Below are 23,326 nucleotides of genomic sequence, written 5' to 3' on the forward strand. Positions count from 1 at the left end.
CGTGGTCTCGACCATCAGAAGAGCCTTCATCTCCGGAATTGGGAATCCATCTTGCTCTAGCTTAAGCACAATACCGAGACTCGGCACGTCTTGGACGTTGAGTACGGCCGCGTGAGTCGCCTTTTGCTCGTCGTCCGAGAGTGGTGCGAAGGAAGCGCTCCAGGAGTGAAGGTAGTGCGAAGCAAGCACTGCAAGTACCAGGATGTGATGACACAGCGGTACGTCTGTACGAACGAATCAAGTGTTCAAGACATCTCGTGGGTGGAAAATCCAGATGCCAAGCAGATTATTCGTTCTCGACGAACCATCTAAGGGTCTTTCAAGAAAGTTACAGCCCCAGGAGGAGATGTCGGTCCTGAAGTGTATCACGCTTCCGGGGAACTTCCGAGACACTCAGGATCTGACCGGCGGCGGTTCCGATGCGAGAACCTGGTGAAGGAGACCTGAACAGGAGTCGCCGCTCTTCATGAACGACCTCAGGGCCCTGTGAGTAAGCTACATACATGCCAAGGACGAGATGTCGTTGCAAGGAATGCGATGCTGCCGGGAAGAATCCGAGACATACAGGGGCTGGCGGGGACTGCTCCGGTGCGAAGACCGGGTTTGGGTACGCCCAGTCTGGGATCGCAGCCGGTTTTCGTGAAACCTAGAACGTGGGATGCCAACTCGACTAGGACCGAGTTAGAATCTCGAAGCGATGCCGTTCGCTGCTACCGAGAACCTTTCAACAATGTTCGAAGATGAACTTGAGGAATCTTGGACGACAGCGTGGGAGCCACGCGAAGAGAAGGGTCGACTACGAGCGCACGAGCATCGGGCAGGATGAGTGAGAGCCGAGAGTGCAGCCGCACCAACATGTCCGTGTTCAGCCTACGAGCTGCACGAACATTGCATCGCCCTCTGGTATTTCGGCACATCACCGCAAAATCTTTCTTCCTCTTCCTTGTTCCAGCCCCATTCCTCCTGGAACGGGTTGAGCGCCATTTCCATGACATGGTCCAGAATTTCCCGTTCACCCTTCTTCTCTACTCTTTCGATCAATTCGTCCAGAACCCACGATCTCGGGATGAACTTTGGGTTCACGGCCTTCATGGCTGCGAGGCGCTCATCTCGAGCTTCGTGGCTGTCCTCCCAATCTTCGAAGACTCGCACTCGCCATTTCTCGAGCCACTTTGCGATGCGTGCACGAGCGTCTGCTTCACTGCCTGCCATGCCGGAGAGGCCTTCGTGGTGGAAGAAGCGGCCTGCGACTTCTTTCCTTTTCTCCTCGGTGGCGAGATCATCCATGACCACTGAGCTGAGGCGGCGGAAAGTGTGGTTGAAGTCCAGCTCCAGTGCAAAGAGCGTATCGAGTAGCTCGGAATATAGCTCATCAAAATCTGTCTGCTTGCATTGCTTGAGACCGAGACGAGCAGTCATCAGCCGCTTGTACTCAGCCATGAAGACTGCTTTGTACTCCGCGCTGACTTGGTCGATGATCGTCTCCGCACGCTTGATCAGTTCGTCAGCTCTTTCTTGACGCACGCCCTTCTCGACAAACTCTTCGTCGTCGACCCATGGTCCACCACCGATGACTTCGCCGAAAGCTTCGGCAAGACGGACACAGTTCCACCAGATGATGCTCGGCTGGTTCTTATATGCGTACCGGAGCATGTGATCGTCGTGGTTGGGTGTGTAGCTGGGATCGAAGTTGTCCAAGAATGCGAAGGGTCCAAAGTCGATGGACAGCCCAAAAATAGAAGTGTTGTCTGTGTTGAGCACGCCGTTGGTGAAAGCATAGGCTTGCCAATGTGCTACCATCTTTGCATTGCGTCGTGCAATCTCACGGAAGAGACGAGCGTAGCGATTCTCTGCCACTTCGCCTTCGCCTTGAATTTCCTCCTTGGCGACTCCTCTTGAAGGGTCGACCACATCCTTCTCCTCGTTCGAGGCCACCTTGCCAGGTAATGACTCCCAACCAGGGAACACCTCTTCCGCCGCATAGTTGGCTAGCTTTCGGACCAGATTCCGGTCACCTCTTGACCTTGCAAGATCAAAGGTACCAAACCTCAGCCAAGTCTCCGCAAATCGTGCAACAATCGCAGCAGGCTCAGTCGTCTCTCTGCGTACTGTCTCTTCCGGACCCAGCGTCAAACTCAAAGCTCTTGTGGTTGGTATCTTGAGTGCATTCAACGCCTCGCTGACAACGAACTCTCGGATGCTACTCCGAACCACAGCCTTTCCATCTGCAAATCGCGAGTATGGCGTTTTTCCAGCTCCTTTCAATTGTATCTCATATCTCTTGTTGGTGTTTGGGTTCGTCGTCTCAAACAGTGATATCGCTCGTCCGTCGCCGAGCTGTCCAGCCCATTGCCCGAACTGGTATCCGCCGTAGCACTGTGCCCACGGGTATACATCCTTCTCGCCAGGCTCTTTGTCTGCCTCAAGCGTGATGATTCGGTTGCCGGCGAATGTACCCTTGAAGTCCTCCGTCTTGACAGCAGCCGGGTCGATCGCCAGGTCCCTCAGCGCTGTCTTTGACACGCCGACCAATTCCGACTTCTTGAAAGGCTCCGGCCGGACGAATGTATACGCCGCATTCTTGACTAGTCGTGGTCCTAGGTTTTTGCGGTCGGCCTTGTGGGAAGAAGCTGGAGTCGGGTACTCGGCGTCTGGAGGGAGCTTCTGCGTGAAGTTGTTACTTTTGGGCAGGTCTCGAATGTTGAATGTCTGGTATTGTGTGCCGTTGGCATCGTTGCTGATGTGGTTCGCCATTTGGATGAGTCGTCTGCGTTGTATGATCGCTGGTCTCACTTGGCTTGCGGCGCGATGCATATATTGGATGAAAGGGGAGGTATTGGAGCGACGCAGAAGAAGAGTGGCAACAATGTCCTGTTTGTAATGAGGAGCTACTGCGACAAGGCCGAAGTACCTCTTTCTTGACGTTGCAAGCACGAAGTTCGACGTCACTGACGGCGAGGGGCGAACAGTGGGAGTCGAGTCGAGTTCAGCCACAGTGTGGCGTTTTCGCGGAATGGACTTCACTTTTTGAAAAAGGCCTACCCGTGCGCAATTGCTTCCTTTGTCATGTGCAGAGAAGGATGTCGCTGCGCTATCCTACGACATTCTTCACGGCTCATCGAGACACATTCATGATGTCTCGCACATCGCTACAGACACAACCGGTAGGATGAATCGAGGAAGCATCCCGGGATATTACTTCGATGAAGAGAAGAAGAAATACTTTAAGATACAACCCAATCACAAAGCGCCGGCCAACGCGAAGTATTCAAAGTCGAACGCCACCAGAGAACAGAAGGAATCGAAGCGGCGGAGAATTGAGGACCACAAAAGACAAGTTCTGCACAGCCAGACTGTAGTTCGATCTCGCCTTCAGGATGATCCACTTATTGGAGGAACTGGACTTTTGCGCGAGCATGGAAGTCTTCCATATTCAACTTTTGCTGGCCAGCAAGGCTTGGCCGTCACGCAAGGCCTCGGAGGCAGTGTTGTCTGTCGAATCAACTTCCCGGGCATGGATCGAGCACTCTTTGACATCCACCATTTCCGGGGACACACCGCAACGACCGTAGCCCACGATAACTACGCCTCGATCTGTATCTATCAACGATACCAAAAACAGACTATTAAAGAGAGCATAGTGACCGAACAGCTCAGCCGTAGCGCCGTGCTTGCTTTCGATGAACGTCCAGTGAGCACCTGCACCACGGTCATCGCCGAAACACCGTTCATCGTGGGGTGCTCATCCGGGTTTGAAACCGCGACGCTCTGGTACACGAACGTTATTGACGCCGATGCCCAATCTTTTAGCTGGGGAGTACCGAGTCTGATCACCGACTGTGCGATGAACCAGAAAACACACGACTATGCCTTCTCAGGAGCCAGTCTTGTGGCGGTGAGAAGTGTGTTGGATCAAACGAAGGAGTGCGGGTTCAGATTGCCGCAAAACGTAGAAGGATCTGCGGTGGAGTGGATTGATGCAAACATCGTTGCCTTTGGGAGCTCAAGGAGTGTGTACGGCAAGAAGCAGAAAGTCACTCGCGATCATGCGCTCATGCTATGGGACATTCGGGTCAATCCAGATAAGGGCGCAAACGGGACGGCTCCCAGACTGGCAAGTCGGCGGCGTATCACTGGCATTGAGCGGCCGGATGACAGTGGGAACAATGTGGTTGTCACTACGAACCACTCCATCGACCTACACGATCTTCGCAACCTGAGAAAAGACCAGCCGGTCCTTTCTTTCGATCATCAGTCAGAAGGCATGAAGACGTATACGTCGACCTATAATGGCGACTTGCTGGCGGCGATCGATGAGCGACAACATGTGAAGGTTTACTCACTCCGAAGTGGTAAGTCTATCGGTCCACGCTGGCTGTGTCGAGTGAAATACTGATAGCATCCAGGCAAACTTTTGAGAACTCTCGCAAATCAGCGCTCTGGTCTGATGCGGAATGTGCGATGGTTCGAAGACGAGCATAACTCGCCCAGTCTTCAGGCATGCTGTGGAGATGCTGTGCAGATCTGGGGTCAGGTCGAACCTTGGACGGAGGCTGACTGAATGCTATTCATTAAAAGGATTCTCCGCACACAGTATTGCTCAAGCGGCGCAGCGCAGTACGGATGTCTTTCCACTATCTTTTGACAGCTCGTAAGTCGGCACATACATTCAGGATCCTTGTCCAAATCCAAATCCACACCCATGTTCAAATCTAATCTGAAGTGAAAAGTGGCCTGAGCTTCTTCGATTGCACCTTTGGCTTTACGCACTCTTCATCTGCTTTCGTCTATTATCTGTCCATGAACAATTACAGATCTCTGGACTTGCCATTTCCATCGATTAAACGACAGTACAGTACTGATACCCATCTATGCGGCCGCCCGTGAAGAAGCGTGGCGAGAATCGGTGCATTGTGGCACTTTGACCACGGTCTCACACTGACCATTCCAGATCTTCACACACCTCCACACCAACAAGGCCATGCTTGCCGATCACCATGAACTGTGATCTGTCGCAAATATCGGACATGGTTGATTGTCATTATGCAGAGACCGCATCGGATCGCTACGACCGCTGCACACCGATGTTTGTGTTCCATGCGAACGACGATATGGGCATACTGCCGAGCGATGGTGTTCAGTGTTGGTACAAATATCACCCGTACTCTTCCCTGATGCGAGGAACCGTGGAGATTTGTGTATACTCTGCACGACATGTCACAGCTCTCTTCCAGAACCGGCATATTCTCCGCAGACCTGGAGACGGGGATTTGGGAGCCGACCCCTTGGCGCGATACCCAGGGCATATCCTTGACACCGACCCTCTGGAAAGCAGCACCCAAGACTTGCGCTGAAGTTGAGCCGACGAAGCGGCGGCGGCTGATGACCCTGTTCATCACTTCAAGATGCAGACTGAGACGACACCCAGGCCTCCTCGATGGGGCCAGTTCTATGCCGACTCTATCCCTTCCGTCGCACAATAGTACATGAGAAAGCCATCATGCGACTTTGCAACGATCGTCACCTTTGTCTCGTGGTCACGACCACTGCGGTCCCGCCTGCAGGGATCGCAAACGTGGAGGATTTGGGCAACGATACTCAGAGGCCGTTGCACGCGACTTGCCGGGTCTGACCTTCTGTGGTGGTGGTTGGATCGACCGTTTGTGATCTGCAAGGCACGGAATGTTTGTACCGCCACCCCTGCCATCTGACTCAGCCACTCTGAAGCTCGATCTTCAAACTCTTCGCCCCCACATCTGAGTCGGTTCGACGCACGACACACCTTTCTTTGCTGTCGCCTTCGTTCAAGATCAAACCCTGGGCTTCGGTATGACAGACCACTGAGCATGTGTTACTTGACACCTGGTTGTCGTCCCTGTTACAAAGTGCACGCCGAAGAGTTTCATCGTACCAGCCATGGCCAATCAAAACGGTCGACCACGCTCTCAACGGCTGTGGCTTGCCGCCGGCCAACAGGCAAACTTTGAGTGTGAAGATGGGGTCGCAAGATCAACGACACGTCTTCCACGCTCTGCCACTCACTCGTTGGTCGTGACTACGGCGGGAATGAACCCCTTGCCATTTCCTCCATGTAGTCGGAGAGTTTCACCTGTCGGCTGGCGGCGTCGGCCTTGACCTACGATCATGTACGTACTCTCCACGCTACGTGCCGCCGTTGTCACAAGGCCGTTGCAAACGGTCGGCCGACAACCTTTTCCTCTGCACTAGGTGAAGATTTGGTGTGCCATGAGGCTGGAGGAGATGACCTTCACAGACAAAGAACAAAGCGGTACAGCGACATTCTGCCTCCTCCATAATGGCAGCACAAACGTCGGCATGTGCTCCAACGGCGAGAAGAGCGAAAGTATAGTTATATAGCAAAGCGGCTGCAGCACGGCCGACCGTCCAGATATCAGAGACCCTCTGCCGTACTCCGACACCCAAGAGAAGACGACCTGAAACGTCGTGCTTCACGAGTTTTCCAAGGAGGATTGGACAGCAGCGCATTGCGCCGATTCACTGGTGAGTCTTCCAACCTGTTCGAGCCCGTCATTCACCTGCACCCATCACATTTTGCATATGCTCTTATTGTCGCATTTCCGCCCGACAATTGTTGTTGCGCTTCCCTTCACCATTCACTTTTGCGCGGAAAAGTTTGCGATTGTCGTCGCATCATTCATTCATTGTTGCAGTTTCTACCGATCAGTCTTACAATTGTATTGTCTCGTGCCCGCACGACACATCATTCCTTACTGCAATTCACGCGCTTTGCAGACCTCCTGCCCATACTTAACACATCTACGTTCCTTCCAACCTCCATTCTACTTTCTTCAACCACCCTTCTGAAAATCTTCAACCTCAACCCTTTTCGTCACCCGACAACACAATCAACAAACAACAAAACACTCGACACATCCAACACGCTCGTTGTTCAAAACAGCTTCAGTGCCGGCCGCTGACATTTCCCTCCTTCAGTCCCGAATCAACTTTCCTCAACTCCACCTTCCTCTTGAAACCAAAGATGGTTTCTTCCCGCGGCTTCAAGCTGCTCACAGCGCTCTGCGCGCTCAACAACATCTGCACAGTTTCCGCACTTCCAGCGCAACAAGCACAAGGACAGATTCCCACGATTGTCACTGTTCCCGGTGATGGATCGATTCCTGCTGCACCCACAGTTCCGGCCCAAGCACCAGCGCCAGCACCCGTCAACGCACCTGCACCCGTGAACCCATCGACACCGGTGGTTGTGACAGCCCCAGCTGCTCCAGCATCACCTGCTGCACCATCCACACCAGCTGCGCCATCATTACCTGACCTTGCGACCGGCTCATCTGATTACTGGCTCGCCAGCATCGATCGCAGCAACGGTTCAGTCTGGGGTAACGACGACGCAAGCTACAAGATCTTCCGCAACGTCGTCTCCGACTATGGCGCAGATCCTTCCGGCAACTCCGACTCCACCGAAGCCATCAACAAGGCCATTGCCGACGGCAATCGCTGTGGCTTTGACTGCGGCTCCTCAACTGTCCACCCGGCCATCGTCTACTTCCCTCCCGGCACATACTCCGTCTCCAAGCCAATTCAGATGTTCTACTACACTCAGATGATTGGCGATGCGAACAACTTGCCCATCATCAAGATGACCAGCAGCTTCGAGGGAATGGCCATGTTCGATGCAGATCCCTACACCAACAACGGCACCAACTGGTACATCAACCAGAACAACTTCTTCCGCCAAGTTCGAAACTTCGAGTTCAACATGGAAGATGGTCCAATCGGTGGTGCTGGAATCCACTGGCAAGTCGCTCAGGCAACCTCACTCCAGAACTTGGTCTTCCGCATGAAGAAGGGCAGCAACCAGCAGGGCATGTTCATGGACAACGGCAGTGGTGGTTGGATCAGTGACTGCAAGTTCATCGGTGGCAAATTTGGTGCCTTCCTTGGAAGCCAGCAGTTCACCACCCGCAACCTCGAGTTCCAGGACTGCGACACCGCCATCTATATGAACTGGAACTGGGGCTGGACGCTGAGCAACATTACGATTTCTGGCTCTCGGGTCGGCATCGACATGGCAAACAGCCCGGCAAACCTGACCACCGGCTCGATCATCCTGTCCGACAGCACAATCACCAATACCCAGTACGGTGTCAACACGTCTTACAGTCTCACCGACAACCTTCCCGTCACTGGCAATACACTCGTTCTGGACAATTGCGACATGTCTGGAGTCACGACTGCCGCCGTATGGGCCCACAAGAACCCCGAAGGCAAGCAGGCCATTGTTGCCCCCAGCATGATCAAGACTTGGGCCCAGGGCAATGGCTTCACTCAGAGCGCTACCAGCAACGCAACCCAGGGCGAGATTGCCAGTCCTTCCAAAGCAGCTTCTCTCCTTGGCCCGGACGGCAAGATCTTTGCCCGCAGCAAGCCGCAATACGAGGACGTGCCAGCAAACAAGTTCATCTCGGCCAAGGCGAATGGATGCAAGGGTGATGGCGAGACAGACGACACCGCAGCCATGCAGAAATTCCTCAAGACTGTCGCCGCTCAACCAGGCGCCATTGCTTACTTCGATCATGGTGCATATTTGGTCAACGACACTGTGACCATCCCTGATGAGATCAAGATCACCGGCGAGGTCTGGCCATTGATCGTCGCCAACGGCGCCGGATTCAGCGACATCGCCAACCCCAAGCCTGTCTGGCAGGTCGGCAAGCCCGGTGGCACTGGTGCAGTCGAGATCTCCGAACTCATGTTCGAGACCAAGGGACCTGCTCCTGGCGCAGTCATGATCGAGTGGAACCTCAACTCCAAGGCCGGCGACTCAGGCATGTGGGACTGCCACGTCCGCATTGGTGGTTCCGCCAACACCCAGCTGTCCGAAGATCAGTGTCCCGGAACACCTACCACCAACCCGGATCCGAAATGCTACGGCGTCTTCCTCATGTTCCACGCCACGCCTCAATCCGGCGGAGTCTACCTCGAGAACAACTGGCACTGGGTGGCTGACCACGACCTTGAAGTCGCCAACCAGACGCAAATCTCCATCTACTCCGCCCGCGGCACTCTGATTCAATCTCAAGGTCCCGTCTGGCTCTGGGGTTCCGCCTCCGAACACTCCGTCCTCTACAACTACCAGATCGACGGCGCCGAAGCCGTCTTCGGCGGTTTCATGCAATCGGAGACACCCTACTTCCAACCCAACCCTCTCGCCACCGAGCCCTTCGCCGTCGACGCCCGCTACAACGATCCCACCTTTGGCGTCTGTCCCGATGGCAGCACCAGCTCCCGCGGCGTGCCTTGCAAAGACGCTTGGGGTTTGAGAATCATGAACAGCCGCGGTGTCCTCATCTACGCGACCGGGTTCTACTCGTTCTTCAACAACTACCAGCAGACTTGCACGCCTTTGCAGAATTGTCAGGAGTACATGATCCGCATCATGAACAGCCAGGTGGACATGTACACGGTCACGACCAAGGCGGCGGTTAACATGATCTTGGATGATAAGGTTGGACAGCCGTTGATTGCGGAGCCGAATCATTCGGTGTTTGGAGATACTATTGCGTGGTATTCCAGTACGCAGAACTGAGTTTGTGTTTCTTGTTATTTGGGATGGCGCATGGGCATGAACAGCATGGCATGGATTGGAGTCACAGGACAAGGCGTTTTTGATAGCATGTCCCGATAGTGTTTCGGTTGACTTTTTTGCTTTTTGGGACGGGATACATGGTCGGGATGATGGGTATCATGAAGACTACGATATGACGGATTTGAGCGAGCGAAAACGGTAGCTTAGCTTCAATGAGAATTGATGAACAATCACTTGATCCTCCACGATTCTTTCACTTTTCCTGTCTTGTGATGTGTCGTTGGTCTGCGTGCTTGGATAGGCATACAGGTAAGTGAGCAGGACATGCCATGCACTCGTACGTTTACGTTGGCAGGACATGCCATGCACTCGTGAGGATACGTTGGCAGGGCATGTCCACTAATCGTATATGTACGTTAGCAGAACATGCTCGATAGCCGTACAGGTACGTTAGCAGGACATGTTAAATAGTCGTACAGGTACGTTAGCAGGACATGCTAACAGGCTGTGCAAGTACGCTTGCAGAACATAGCTCAATAGCCGTACAGGTACGTTGGCAAGACATGTTGATGCTCGCATAGATAGCTCTTGCTTGTCCCGGGAACACCATGGCCTTAGCAATCAATCTCCACTGCCGGGTTTTACTCTCCATCTCGGCGCCGATGTGGGCATATCGGACCGTCAGCTGCCAAATCCTTCGTTGTTTCCAGCATTGCCTCGTCTTCGTCGTCGTGTAAGGCCGCCACAGGGTCAGGTTCCGATCTTGAAGAACGGACCTGATGCCCCCTTGCCCGCTTGAACCTGCCAGGCTCCGATCTTCTGCTCAATTCTATCCGCCTCTACATCGTCGGAGTTGTCCGCGAGCCCCGTGCGAGATACCGGCTGCGGTTGAAAGGGCGCTCTCCGTTCTCTAGCTATAATCGTCGGTGGCCTAGACAGTGGTTGCTGGCCGTTGCGTGACAATCGAGCCGACTGCCGCGCCATACCGACCTCTCCTGAATGTGGACCGATGTGATCTGCAACCTCTCTCTCTCTCCGGCGCAGAGCTCGTTCCGCTGTGCATGTCAGACCGCATGCCCATGGTGATCACTATTGCCAGGAATTCAAACGAAGGTTTCGCCACGAACTCTCCCTCTCCAGCGTCCACGCCGTCCCTCACACGTTCCTGAAATCGAGCGACGTCGTCCGCATCGACGGGATCTGATTTCTTGACCTGGTCCAGATCAATAGCATCGTATTCATCCGGATTCCAGTAGTCGTTGATCAGAATCTCGCCCGCGATGCTACCGTCTGCTGCACTGGATTCGGATCCGCTTTCGCTGGTGTCTCCGTCGAACTCTTAGTCGTGGTCAACAGCGAGCTCCTCAAGTGCCTCGATCTCCTCCCGCCGGTCTTCATCCAAGTCATCGTCGGGGAGATCCACCTACAGACCGTCAGCCTCGTCCTCGCCGAAGTCCTGGTCGGAATCTTCGTCGGAAGAGGCGTTGAGATCGTACTCCGAGTTTCCGTCCTCTGACATTGCAGCGTCCAGGACTTTAGGGATGGGATCACAGCATACAGCGGAAAACATGACCACGGTCTTCTCTCCAGCTTGGAGAGTCGTGCACTCCTCGTGATCTCCCTAGCTTACTAGCCGGATACTCGTAAAGGAACTTCACGGGCGTAGAACCCATGCTCCTCGATCGGCAGGTGATGTTTCTCCTCCTCAGGGCTGATTCTCCGCGAGTGGTATGCCAACTGGGTGAATGATCCCTCTACTGGACGCATCAGAGCTGCATGGCGGCGAAGCTGAAAACGAGGAAGGCCGAGGGTTTCGGGAAAGGCTTGAGAGAGAGGGTAGGGAGTATTGAGAGAGGAGGGGTGGTTTGAGAATGGCGTGGAAGAGGTGATGACGGACGATCACCAGGGAGCCGACCAGAGAGAGAACTGGAACGAATGAATGTTGCGAGTGGCAGCTGAATATCTATGTTAGCCGTCTCGGAGGAAGGAGAGTGTCGAGTGCGAGGTAAGTCTCGAGAGAACCAGACCGTCATTCCCGACCTCCTCTGTACCAACGCATGCAACTAACGCCACGGCTTGTCCGGTGTCGATGAGAGCAAACCTGCAGTGTTCATTCAATGTTTCGTTACTCTCATTTGTGGGAACTGCTCAATGCTGCTTGAAGAGCAGCCCTGCATGACCTCTGCATAGGCAACACACCATGTCCGCACAATCCGTGAACTCGCACACACTCCCTCCCATCCATGCTCAATCGCCTTGGCTATGCGTGGCTATGCTCCCTCACCTTCATACCACACCTTCAATTGCCGTACGAACAGCACCGCTACAAGCAACGGCAAGTAGACGAAGATGGTCAGAAACCATTCGAGCAAGACCCGAAACACAATGTAATCCCACGTGAGCAACAAGAGAAAGGCTGTTGAAGAGATGTGTCAGCCGGTCGCAGGCGGGCGAACAGGACCGAAGATGGGCTTGCCGTTGAGGACGCCGATACCGCCGTTGACGACGTCGACGCCGCTGCCAGCAGCAATCGCGGTCGCGGCTTGCATCGCGGCGGGAGGCAAGTCGTCGGGCATGGTGATGGGCGTGCCTGGAGTCATGGAGCCGTCGTACATCTCGGGGAAAATTTTGCGCTGGAGAAATGTTAGTTAAAACTTCAGACTGTTGTACATCAAGGTGGGAGGAAGATGTACCATGACGGCAGGCGACTTCCTCGAAGTTTTCATGCAGTCCTCGTAGAGCTTCCGCATTCCCGCATCCATGTCTGGATTCTTCGCCAGCTGTTCCGCCGCGAAGGCTTGAAGTCCACCAGTGTGTTTCGGCTGCTTGCTCGCGACGGCAGCTTTGGCCTTCTGTGCTCTCTTAGCCGCAGGTCCGGGATTCGTGACGGCGAGAACCTTGATAAGCTCATTGATGTATGTCGTGGGCAGATCGCCGCGAATGTCAATCTGTTCAGTGATTCCCTTGAGCTTTTTCAGCGGCTCCAGAATTTTGATGTTCTTGAAGAGCTTCGTGTCGAACTCATTCGGGCGGAAAGAGTGCAGTTTGCCGGTGCCGCAGTGGTGGATCATGACAGGTGGACGGACAGACATGTTGGGATGGAGAGGACCTTCGATGTCATCGCGCACGGATTCCACTTCGCCGCCGAATTGGCCCCAGTAGCGCAGTTTGAGGGTGAGGAAGTGGTTGCCGCATTCGCGAAAGGTGTCGACGATGGTGTGGAGGTTGGTCCTGACGTTGTGGATGCTTGTGGGAGTCTCCTTCTTCAAGGCGACGATGATGAAGAGGTGCTTGATCTTGATGGCCGTCTCGGGTCTGTGAAACCATGTCAGCTTCGCACTTCATCATGGTGAAGGTGAAGGGATGTGCGGTGCTCACCGGACTTGGCAAGGCCTTGCCTTGGGAACATCTTTGCAGTCGATGCTGCAACGCCAGAATGCATCGACACGCTCTTCTTGAGGAACGGCACCAAACATGTTCTTGCCAAAGAGTGTGTCGGTTGCCTCATCCCAGATCTGCTTGTTGGCCAGAAGGATCCCCAGATTCTCACTGATTGACTTGGCACCCTTGTTCGGCTGAGTGAGATCGAGGCAGAGCATGTAGTCTTGGTCGAGATCGTCCAGGGCGAATTCGCACTGCCATAGCGGCGCACGTCCTTGAAGACCTTGTTGAACCTCGTCGTACTTCTCCTGATCTTCCTGGTCTCTGCGCACGACGAGCAGTTCTTCGTAGATGCGGTCGCGGATCTGTCAGTCAGTGGGTCAGCTATGATTTCATGAGCTAGAGAGAGGGATCAGCGCAATGATACCTCGCGTGGGAGCTTCTTCAGGAAGGGCGAGTTGCCTGGTGAAGTATGGCCAGGGTGAATGGTTGCGCGGTCCATCAGCTCGCCGGTTGCAGCGCGAGCCTGTCTGCGCTTCTCAGCCTTCGCGCGGTGCTTCTTGAACTCCATGGCAAAGCTGTGTGGTCGGGTAAAATTGAAAGTGGTGAAGAAGAGGAAGAGAATGGAAGTGTTTGAGGAGCAAAGCCTGCGCACTTTACCCTGAGCTGCGCCCGTTTGTATGCAGGAACTTACAGGGATGATCAGCGCGACTGCCAAGTGCCATGATCTAGCCAAGGACGCTTCGCTGCAGTAAGTGAAACGGATTTCTTGGGACTCATATCCAGAAGGGCGCATCATTGGGACTGTACAGCAGACTTGATGGCAGACTGAGGCACGGCAACACGCCAGAACGTCAAAAGCGTCTCTTCGACGCGGTACTCGAGACGACATTACAACGTTGCGCTTCAGCGTAGAGCGTTCCCTTCGCCTTCGCAAGACTGTGTGGGCGCGTCTGCTGCGACTACCCGTCAACTGACGTAGCGCGGTGTCCAAGCGGTCGATATCGGTCCCGCCTTCGTCTCTTTCTTCGAGAAAACATGCTCTTTCGCGTGATACCACACAGTTCCTCAAATCTGCATGACACAGAACCCATCATGGCAAGGGATCCGCCTCTTCCCTCGTCTGTGAGGACCAATGCAAGCTGCAACGATGGGCAAGGACGGCGGCCACGACCGATCGAGATGATTTCTTTTTACATGGTGAAGTGAAAGAGTCGAGCGAGAAGCAAGGCGGATGATCATAGCTTTGCGTTATCGTAGGACAGTGATGCCCTCCCTATTGAGAGAGAGAAAGAAGTCAGGTATGCGGATGTCAGACGTCAATTGAAGCCCGATGTTTACGCCAGGCCATGACGGACTGTGAATGGCTCGCTTATGTCCGCCGCTAACGGAAGTTCTCACAAAGACGCCGATGTCAAAATTTGAAAGACTCTGAATCCGAGGAGATGGGGTTTAATTGCTGTCAATTGTGTAGGGTATTTCCATGCGTGACCTTTGGGGCGGAGCTCTTGTCCGGCGAAGGACCAACATCTTCCTGCTCGACAAACCTGCACATCGAAACTAGCCTGACTGCTCTATGTGTCCCCGATGTTGCTCACTCGGCAGTCCTATCATCTCATTGCCATAGGTCGTCGCGTAATAAGACCTGTCGAATCTTGCGGAGGCCTCGTTCGCCGCTGTCCTAGCGCAACGTCGCAGCGGCTTCAGTCTTGCGATTTGGTATGTTTTCTAGTGTCTTGTATGAGACAGCATCTCATCGTGGTCGATGGATATCGCAGGTGCGCATGTCGTCCACCAAAAGGTATGCGCGAAAAGGTGCGTCTGGCGTGGAAGCGTGCACGCAAGACGCTAGCATGGCGCTAGCGTGCGTGCGTCGCCATATTTACCACGCTAGCGTCGAACGTCCACGCTAGCGCAGGCGTCGTGCACCAAAGTACCGTGCTAGCTCGGCGTCGTCTGAGCGCTAAGCCGAATACGCAAATCACGTCTGTAAAGCTGACTTCACGCTCGCCGTGCAGAAAACACGAACAACACGAACTCCTCTTCTTCCCTCAACATCACAATGCACACACTTTCCTTCCTTCAACATCTCAAGCGATCTTTTGATCTTGATCCACTGCCTGATGCTGCTTCGTCTGCAGTATCACCGCAAGCGCCCGTCCAGCGACTTTCAACAACTCTTCCACCTCCAGCCAATCAAGCTCCCATTCCTCCCAATCCTCAACCTCACCTAAGCGCTGGACCAATTCCTGCCCTCCAGTGGGCCGCTGTTTCACAATTCTTCCTCGGCCATCCAACCACGCACTCCACCCGCAAATCCCTCACGAGCCGACTCACACGCTGTCCGTCCACTGACATGCCCCATGAAGACACCAACAAGCCATTAGCGCCATGGGCTTGATCCTGTCCAGCGACAGTATATCTACAACGTCCGGTACCGCAAGCTCGTGCTGTAGATCCATCTGCAAGACTGCGTGACTGCAGACCTCCTGCTTATTCGAGCTGCGTCTCTACGCGCTGGAGGTGATGGGAGTATTTTTGGCCCTTTTTGCGTGGTTGCACGAAGATTGACAGGGTCGATATAGAGGTCTGAAGCGCTTCTTTCATCTTGGACCTGCAAGTTCATTTCTTTCCGGCATTGCGCCTGCTCCGTCTCTATCTCTCTCTGTATCGGGCTTTGATCACGCTCTTTTTCCCATCTACGAAACACCAACGATAACACGACGTTCAAAGGCAGACCCGCAAATCCAACACAACATCCATCCACTCCTCAAACCCTTCAACATGCCCTCCTCCCCTCTCCGCCTCCCAACCCTCATCATAACCCTCCTCTCTCTCGCTCTCAACCTCTCCCTCCTCTCCACCGCCGCCCACACCCTCCACCTCTTCAACATCCACAAACACACCTCTCCCTACTTCCTCCCCATCTGGTCCTCGCACTTCGAAACCCGTCAACTAGCCGCTCTGATCGGAACCTCAACCATCATCGTCCTACTCAACGGCCTGTACGCCGGCGGACTATACCTCACCTCCGTACGTACCCTCCTCTTCCTGATGTACTGTGTAGGCTAACAAGCCCAGCGTCTCGAAGATGTTATAAAGGTGGCGATCGCAGGCTTGGGACTAGTCCTCTCCCTCCTCGCCCTCTCCTACTCCTCCGTCCTGCAAAGCAATACGGGAAGAGATACCCTCCAAACATGGACCTGCATGTGGAAAGACGTCCCGAATCAAAGCGTTCCGGAGCAATTCGGGACGATGTGTCAACAGACTGTACGTTTTTTCCCAGCCCTTCGATGACAATACAACACCTTCAACGTGCCGTTCGTGGTTGGAGTTTTGAGAGGAGTGGTAGTCTGGCAGGATGTATGCTGACGGGTGATGCTAGCGCTTCGCATTCTACGCCACCATCCCCTCTTTCATCTTCCAATTGTCCCTGCTTGGAATGGCGGTTTACGGGCTTTTCGCTGCTAGACGGCGGACGTCTTCGGGAGGATTTGGGCCGGAGAAGGAGCATGAAATGGGTGGCATAGCTGGACAGGGAAGGCAGGATTCTTGGGATGAGGAGTCAAGAAAGGAGAGGGGGAGTCCAGAGTTGGATGGACGGGAGAGGGTGAGGATGGGCAAGGAGTGAAGGTCTTGCGTGAGGGACTGTGGGGTTGAGGGAGAAAAGAGGATTGTGAGGATGCTGTGTATCAGTACCGCGGCAGGAATCAGGTGAGAAGAGGATGAAGTCAACAGCACGACGAGCGAAGAAAACAGGACGTCTGGAACGGTCACATCGAAAGCACTGGAGAAATGCTTTTTCCAAAGCAGAACAAGCACAGCACAAGGGAAACTGTATAACAATTCCATCTTCGAACCAAAAAAAAAAAAAACATGTATCAATCCACATCGGGTATCATCATCAATCAAATCATCTATCACAAAGGAAAAAAAAACCTCAGTCCTGTACCTTATGCTCCTCTCGTCGAAGAAGAAGAAGATGCTGCAAGTCTCCTCCACTCTACAGGTCCTGTGTTATACCCACCCCATCGTAAAGTCAAAATTCACGTGGACTTTTTCTTTCAGAATCCCTCACTCCTCACCTTCCTCCCACCCCCCATCATCAGAGCTTTCATCAAACTCCTCCTCTTCCCCCCCAAACTGCCCTTTAAACTCTTCGCATCTCCCTCCTTCCCATCCCCTCCTTTCCCACCACCATCCCCACCCTTCCCGTTCTTTCCACTCTCGTTCCCATACCCACTCCCCCAACCCCCTTGCACCACTTCATCCTCCGGAATCGCCGGCGTAGCCGTGCTCGTGGAAGACGTCATAGTAGATCTTCGCTTCGCCGTATTCGCCCCATCACCAGAGCCGTAGGAGAAATTGTTGGTTGTCCCATGATTTTGAGGAAAAGACCCGGAGGAAGCGGAACGGAGGGAAGGTTTTCCCGGTCGTAAAGCGCCGAGAGCAGCGGAGGGGACGCGGACGGAGGTGTGCGACTTGACTCCGCCGCTGACGCTGACGAGAGTAGGCGGTTGCAGGAACGTGGTATTCCCAATCGGAGCGGAAATGGCACTCGTGCCAAACGCCTTCAACGTCGTCTCTCCACTCCCCTTCCCTCCACCATTCTTCAAACTCGACCTCTTCCCTCCTCCGAAAGGTCGTAACTCATGCGCCGTCTTCGGTCGGATGAATTTATCGCTTAAGCGTTCCCTTTCCGCTGCACGTAGACTCGCGCGATCGGAGGACTTGTTCCCCCTCGCCGCCGTCACACCCGGTGGAGCGGAGTGAAAAGCCGTCGGCCCCCGCGGTGAACTCCCATCCGAAGTTTTCGGACGGGTGGAGATAACACTCACGGGCTGGCCGTTTTTGCCGAATCCCGGGGAAGGAGGAGCGGAAGGGTCGGTTTTGAGGAAGGAGTGAGGGCGAGAGGAGGTGTGCTTGCGGATTGGAGGGGGAGCTGGCGCGGCACCACCGCCGGTGTTGGTATTGATGAGGAGAGGTTCGGAAGCGGAGCGGCGTTTTTCCGCAATGGTGGAACCAGAGGTGGAGAAGGGGGAGGAGCCGATTGTGAGGGGACGAGGGGCGCAGTCGAGGGGCGAGACGGGGTTCATTCGGAGGCCGTTGGAGACGGAGGAGCTGCGGTGGAGGGTTGGGATGACTGGGGCGGAGGGGAGGGGACGGGCGGGTTCGTCGCAGGGGAGTTCGTAGATGTCGGAGGGGGAGAGGATGGTTGCGGATAATGGGGGGATGACCTCGCCGATGGAGTGGCGTTTCAGAGCGATGGCGGTGGTGGTGATGATGATGGATTTGGGGCGGGATGAGGAGAAGGAGTCGCGGGAGATGTCTTTCGTGTTGATGGGAGGGAGAGAGGCGACTTCTTTGCCGTCCATGGAGGAGCGTTGTGCGGCGGACTTGCGCATGGAGGGGAGGCTTTTTCTCGATGCGGCGGTGATGGCTTTTTTGACGGAGTGGCCGTGTTCGATGGCGTGTTGCTTTTCTTGTCGTTCGATGTCGCCCATGATTGTTGTGCCTCCTTGGGCGAGGTTTTCTTCTGCGATGGGTTGGAATTTGATGATGCCTCGCTCGGCGGGGACGTTCATCGTATCCGCCATGAATGCTTGGATTAAAGCTGCATTGCGTTTGTTCGTCGTTGGTCCCATGGATGAGGGAACAGCTTGGAGTGTCAAGATGTAGCATGGATCGAATGTGCCGCCGAACGATAGACAAGCACTGTGCTGGACTTGAACCATGATCGACGAGTTGGGTCGTGCGTATCGTGCGGCGAGGTTGAATGAAAGATCAGTGACCAGCGTGAACTCATCTTTGACCTATCTCTCACGTCAGCTTGCAGCACCTCAACACGCACAACATCCTCAGGGCACTTACAATAACATTCGTCCTCAACTCCGCAATCACCGGCGACTCGGTCTGCACTCTCTCCCTCACAATCCCCACCGCCCCATCTTTATACCGAAACTCATCCTCATAATACTGCGACCTCCGCTTCGACTTGTCATCATACAACATCTCCTCACTCCTCCCCAGATGCTTCTGCAAGAAATCGCCCGGATCGATATTATTCCTGTCAGATCCGGATCCCGATGAGAAGTATCCCGAGTTTCTATGGCTGTCCCTGTGAGCACGATGCGATCCGGGCGTGGACTGGCTGCTGGGATATGGCGGTCGCAGGATGGAGATGGACGTCGCGGTGGAGGTCATTGTCGTTGCGGAGTCGCCGGAGGAGTCGTCGTGGGTGTCCATTGTGGGGGAGGTGGCAGCCGACATGATGTTTCAGAGGGGAGGTGGGATCACAAAGAAACGGGTCCGCTCCTCGGGTGTAACGAATGGTCTTGGTGGTGGATGGGTCCGAGAGTTGCAGCCGAACGGAGGGGGAGGAGAGAAGAGAGAAGAGAAGCAGAAGAGAGAGTCCGGGGAGCTGCAGCAGTGTGCAGTGCAGTGGCACCACGTATGAACGAGCGCAAGGTGTGAGCGACGTGTTACAGAGGAGTGGAGTCAGTCGGAGCGAACGAGCAGTCAGTTGTGCACGGGCAGCCAGCGAGATGCCAGAATATAGCCAAAAATCCTCTCGTTCTTCCTCTTCAGTCAATCACCAGTCAGACACCGTCTCCAAGCGTGAAACGGGACGGCAGAGAAGATTCAATGTCTTCGTGCGGCATGCACCATGCGAGAGCTGCATCCACCGGGGCCGGGAAGGAGGAGGAGTCAGGAAGCAGAAGTCAAGAGTACCTCATCCTTACCCCGTCTACTTATTGCATGTGAGAGAACCGGGCAGATGTCCCTACTGGTTCGGAAGACGCGAGGTCGCGCGCGCGGCGGGAGGATCATGGGGGCTGGCGGCGGCTCCACGACCAGAAAGTGTAAACGGGTTGCCACGTCCCGTGTGCAAGGTCGTAACGAGGTTCCATGATTCGATCGAAGATCAGGGCTGAATCCGTCGGTGCTTGGCTCCGAGAGCTGGTGAGGAAAACGGCCCGGAGGTACCTCTGAGACACCAACCTCGCTGGCCTCGACTCTGAGGCGGAGTCGAGTGTTCCATGAAGCGAATCAAGCTCTGCATGCGCTGTCTTCTTGAATCTCGAGTCTCAGCTCGTCCATGGCCACGTCTATTGGTCTTGTGGTCTTGTCGTCCTATGAACGTCCCCCATCCAGAACAGGACACGGCAGAGACCTCTCTTCTCAATTCAAATACATCTCCCCACCCACTGCGCAGATCAATTTTCTCAATTTCTCCTCATCGGACCATTCACGTCGCTCGATTGGGGCGGGTCCAAGATCGGGGACTAAGAGAGGAACTAGCGAGCGGCACACGTGTTGGTGCATGCAGATTATCGATCACGGCAGCCAATTGCAGGACGCTAGAGAATTGGTGCATACCTTAGGTAGGACATCATCGGCAGAGGTGCATGCGTGGTGGGGATGTTGTCGGTTGACGGAGGATGGAGACTCATGCGACGTATGGCAGGAACTCATCACCTGGGCATATCACTCGGCAACCAGAGATGGCGAACCAAATCCGGAGAAAGAATCAAACCGCCAAAAAACGGCGAGTAGTTGTCCTATTCAGGAAAGTGCAGTAAATTACGGAGGTTCAAATAGCCCACCCCGCTAGTCTCAGGCGCTCAGACCACCTCGCTTAACGGGCCTATTAGCTGCAAGCAGCTGGCCCTACTGTAGGTAGTCTGAGGGTCCAGACGCGCTTTTTTCGTGATAGAGCGCAGCATTAGTATGTAAACACTACTAACATACAGTGCAGCATTAATAACGGCTAGTAGCGACGACAGCGACACTAGGTATAATATTCAAATTTCGGACACTATAACTTTGTACAACTAGACCTGCTGAACAACCTCCTGCTATCTATTTGTCTATACCTCCTTAGTAGCGACCTCTAATAGAGCTCGCGTACCTCGCATCTTGACGACGCGTTTATATAGTAGGACGCGAGCTCTATCAGAGGTCGCAGTTGGCGACTAATGCTAACAAAACTATATCTACTAGAACTATACGCGCTCCCTCTATAAAGTTACAGTCCCCGATTCTCTAATAGCTCCCCCGAAGGCCCGCCGTAGACAACTGAAGGTCGCTAATCCCTAATCTTGCGCTAGCGATATCTCGAGCAGCTTTAGTACTAGCAGCACTGGACAAGATAAGAATAGTATAGGGACGTCGGTCGTCGAGGAAAATCGATCGTAAGAGTAGTCTCCTAGTACAGATATCGAGCGTATAGCTGCCCTGCTCGACTAGTTCGATGGGTGCCCGGGCGACGACGACGGTAGTAACAGCGGGCTTTCGGACGTACCTAGTAACTTCGACGATGCAGGAGGGCTTTAGGGTGGTCTGTAAGCATCCGTTAAGGCGTCCGAGGAAGATTTGTCTATATAGAAGGTCCTAGGTAGAGGGGATATAAGGATCTATTTCGCTAGGCGACGCGAATAGGTAGCTAAGATAACCGCCGCTCTGTTGCGTACACTAGTAGAGGTTAACAACGTAGGCATAGAGAAGGTCGTGCTTTAGGCGCTATATAATGTATAGCGGCAAAACACTAACCCGGAAGCCGTACGTTCTACCTAGCTCGGTCCGGTAGGCGCTAACGGCAAGCTAACCCTCGAGATACCTAAAGATATAGTTAGCAGTCTGTTTGTGCTGTCGCGCCGGCAGGCGTTTCTTTAGGTGCGCAATGCAATTAACCAGGCGATCGACGAGCCTGTCCCCGTCGATAGCGGGCTACCTATAACTACCGCTTAGCAGATGCATTTGGTTTAGTAGGCAGTGCGACTCCTCCTTCCCTACTACGCTTGCCTACCGCAGGTCCGGGCACTCTACCAGCTGCTATTTAACAACCGAGATCTTGTCTAGATCGCTGCTACGTCTGTAGGCAAGAGCCTCGTCTTCTAGGTGTAGCCTATTATCCGCAACAAGATGTCGATCCTAATCTTGCCCTTAAACTAGATTAGCAGGGAACAGTTTGAAAGGATCGAAGGCATAGGAGGCAAGCTAGTTGCACTAACATATAATACAAAGGCTAGTGCTACGGCGGACGACTAGAAACTCCTATATTCTAGTAGGTGCACCTACTTAATGTTGTCTCTAGAGATAGCTATGCAGTCCTAGTTCCGGAAGCTTATAACAAGGACCGACGTGCGGAAAAGGCTGGGAATACTCGTCTACGATAAGTTTTATCTCGTCTACTAGTAGGGCATTAAGGGAGGAGGATTCCGGAAATAGTATGCCTAGCTAAAGAACCTCCGGACCATACTTCACGAGCGGGTAAAGTTTTACGGCTGCTCTGCGACGCTTAACGCGTCCACTCTGCTCAAATGTTAGGAGGCGGCCGGGTTCGACCCGGATACTTAGCTTATTCGCGATCCGATCGATTAGCCGGAGATATCGATGCAGTGTTGTGCTATTCCGGACGGGATGCTAACGAACTAGCGGGCGCTTCGGTATCTGCTCGTAGACCTAGTCGGCCCGGACGGCGTTGCCAGACCTTAGAGCGTGGAGAAGACGGTCGTCTTTATTAATAGCCGTGCCGGCATCTATGCCGCTGCTGCTAGTCTCCGGGCCTATATCCAAGTAAGGTATCCTAGTTAGCTAAGTTCGGACGAAGTACACCAGCTCGTAAGGACTTACTACGGCAGGACCGTAAGGAGGACTTAGGCAAATGTTATCCGAGAGTTCTAGAAGCCCGACTCCCGCATCCGCATCCTTCTAGCTACTAAGGCGCTTAGCCTAGGGGTTGACTTACCTAACATCAAACGTATTGTGTAGTACCGACTAGCTATGAACGGCACTATGCGTACTATCATCTAGCGTGCTAGCCGCGTAGTCCGAGACAGTCGAAAATAGGGAGCTAGTTCGTTTACGTTCCTGCATAATCCGTAGATGCTTAGTAATCAGGTTGTACAAAGGCCGCCGGACTCTTAGGTCCCTACGAGATAGCAGAGCCAAGTAGACGACGATACCGCAACGCCTACGAGCTCTGACGCTAATATGGATTGCCTGTTAGACGCTAGTTCAGATGTCGATAAGCCTCTTTAGGTTGGCTAGTCGAAGAAAAAGAAGGGTAAACTAACAAATTAGCAGAAGCGCGACAAGATAGATAGATGTGTCTGGAAGTTTGTTAACGCTTGTCCGCCGAGCAGTACGTCCTTTCTACCGTCTTGTCGCCGCGTTGCGGTACTTAAGTTGTTTTCCGAGGTACCTAGGCCGGTAGCAGGACGTGTCTATTGCGATATCTGCTTGCCGGCGTCCGCTCTGCCTTCGGATTATATGCTCGAATAGGCGACTGATCTGGGTACTCGTACGGCAGCAAGCATTACCCGGCCATACCTCAAGTCGATCCGCGATAGT

The 23,326-nt window shown here is 53.9% G+C and overlaps 6 protein-coding genes across 6 annotated transcripts; 3 read left to right on the top strand and 3 right to left on the bottom strand.

Moving 5' to 3' along the window:
* Positions 1-156: 156 nt before the first annotated feature.
* Positions 157-890, top strand: MYCGRDRAFT_103496 (uncharacterized protein; the record flags this gene model as incomplete). Its single annotated transcript, XM_003855153.1, has 1 exon — positions 157-890. The coding sequence occupies one exon, from the start codon at positions 538-540 to the stop codon at positions 742-744; it is 207 nt and encodes a 68-aa protein (XP_003855201.1).
* On the bottom strand, positions 871-2,800 carry MYCGRDRAFT_99340 (uncharacterized protein; the record flags this gene model as incomplete). Its single annotated transcript, XM_003855209.1, has 1 exon — positions 871-2,800. One exon carries the CDS (start codon positions 2,752-2,754, stop codon positions 871-873), a length of 1,884 nt encoding a protein of 627 aa, XP_003855257.1.
* Positions 2,801-3,169: 369 nt separating this feature from the next.
* On the top strand, positions 3,170-4,561 carry MYCGRDRAFT_91245 (uncharacterized protein; the record flags this gene model as incomplete). Its single annotated transcript, XM_003855154.1, has 2 exons — positions 3,170-4,352; positions 4,407-4,561. The coding sequence occupies 2 exons, from the start codon at positions 3,170-3,172 to the stop codon at positions 4,559-4,561; spliced, it is 1,338 nt and encodes a 445-aa protein (XP_003855202.1).
* A 2,766-nt stretch (positions 4,562-7,327) lies between these two features.
* Positions 7,328-9,571, top strand: MYCGRDRAFT_10638 (uncharacterized protein; the record flags this gene model as incomplete). The annotated part of the gene is made up of 1 exon (XM_003855155.1): positions 7,328-9,571. A coding segment is annotated over one exon (2,244 nt), but the record flags the coding sequence as incomplete, so codon positions are not given.
* Positions 9,572-10,520: 949 nt separating this feature from the next.
* MYCGRDRAFT_91247 (uncharacterized protein) lies at positions 10,521-13,695 on the bottom strand (the record flags this gene model as incomplete). The annotated part of the gene is made up of 10 exons (XM_003855208.1): positions 10,521-10,927; positions 11,021-11,122; positions 11,220-11,300; positions 11,658-11,690; positions 11,874-12,005; positions 12,084-12,222; positions 12,283-12,904; positions 12,968-13,335; positions 13,398-13,432; positions 13,665-13,695. 10 exons carry the CDS (start codon positions 13,693-13,695, stop codon positions 10,521-10,523), a joined length of 1,950 nt encoding a protein of 649 aa, XP_003855256.1.
* Positions 13,696-16,420: 2,725 nt separating this feature from the next.
* MYCGRDRAFT_91248 (uncharacterized protein) lies at positions 16,421-19,240 on the bottom strand (the record flags this gene model as incomplete). The annotated part of the gene is made up of 3 exons (XM_003855207.1): positions 16,421-16,500; positions 17,166-18,783; positions 18,842-19,240. 3 exons carry the CDS (start codon positions 19,238-19,240, stop codon positions 16,421-16,423), a joined length of 2,097 nt encoding a protein of 698 aa, XP_003855255.1.
* Positions 19,241-23,326: the final 4,086 nt, after the last annotated feature.

The sequence above is a fragment of the Zymoseptoria tritici genome, chromosome 2, assembly GCF_000219625.1.
Source record: "Zymoseptoria tritici IPO323 chromosome 2, whole genome shotgun sequence".
Classification (NCBI taxonomy): domain Eukaryota; kingdom Fungi; phylum Ascomycota; class Dothideomycetes; order Mycosphaerellales; family Mycosphaerellaceae; genus Zymoseptoria; species Zymoseptoria tritici.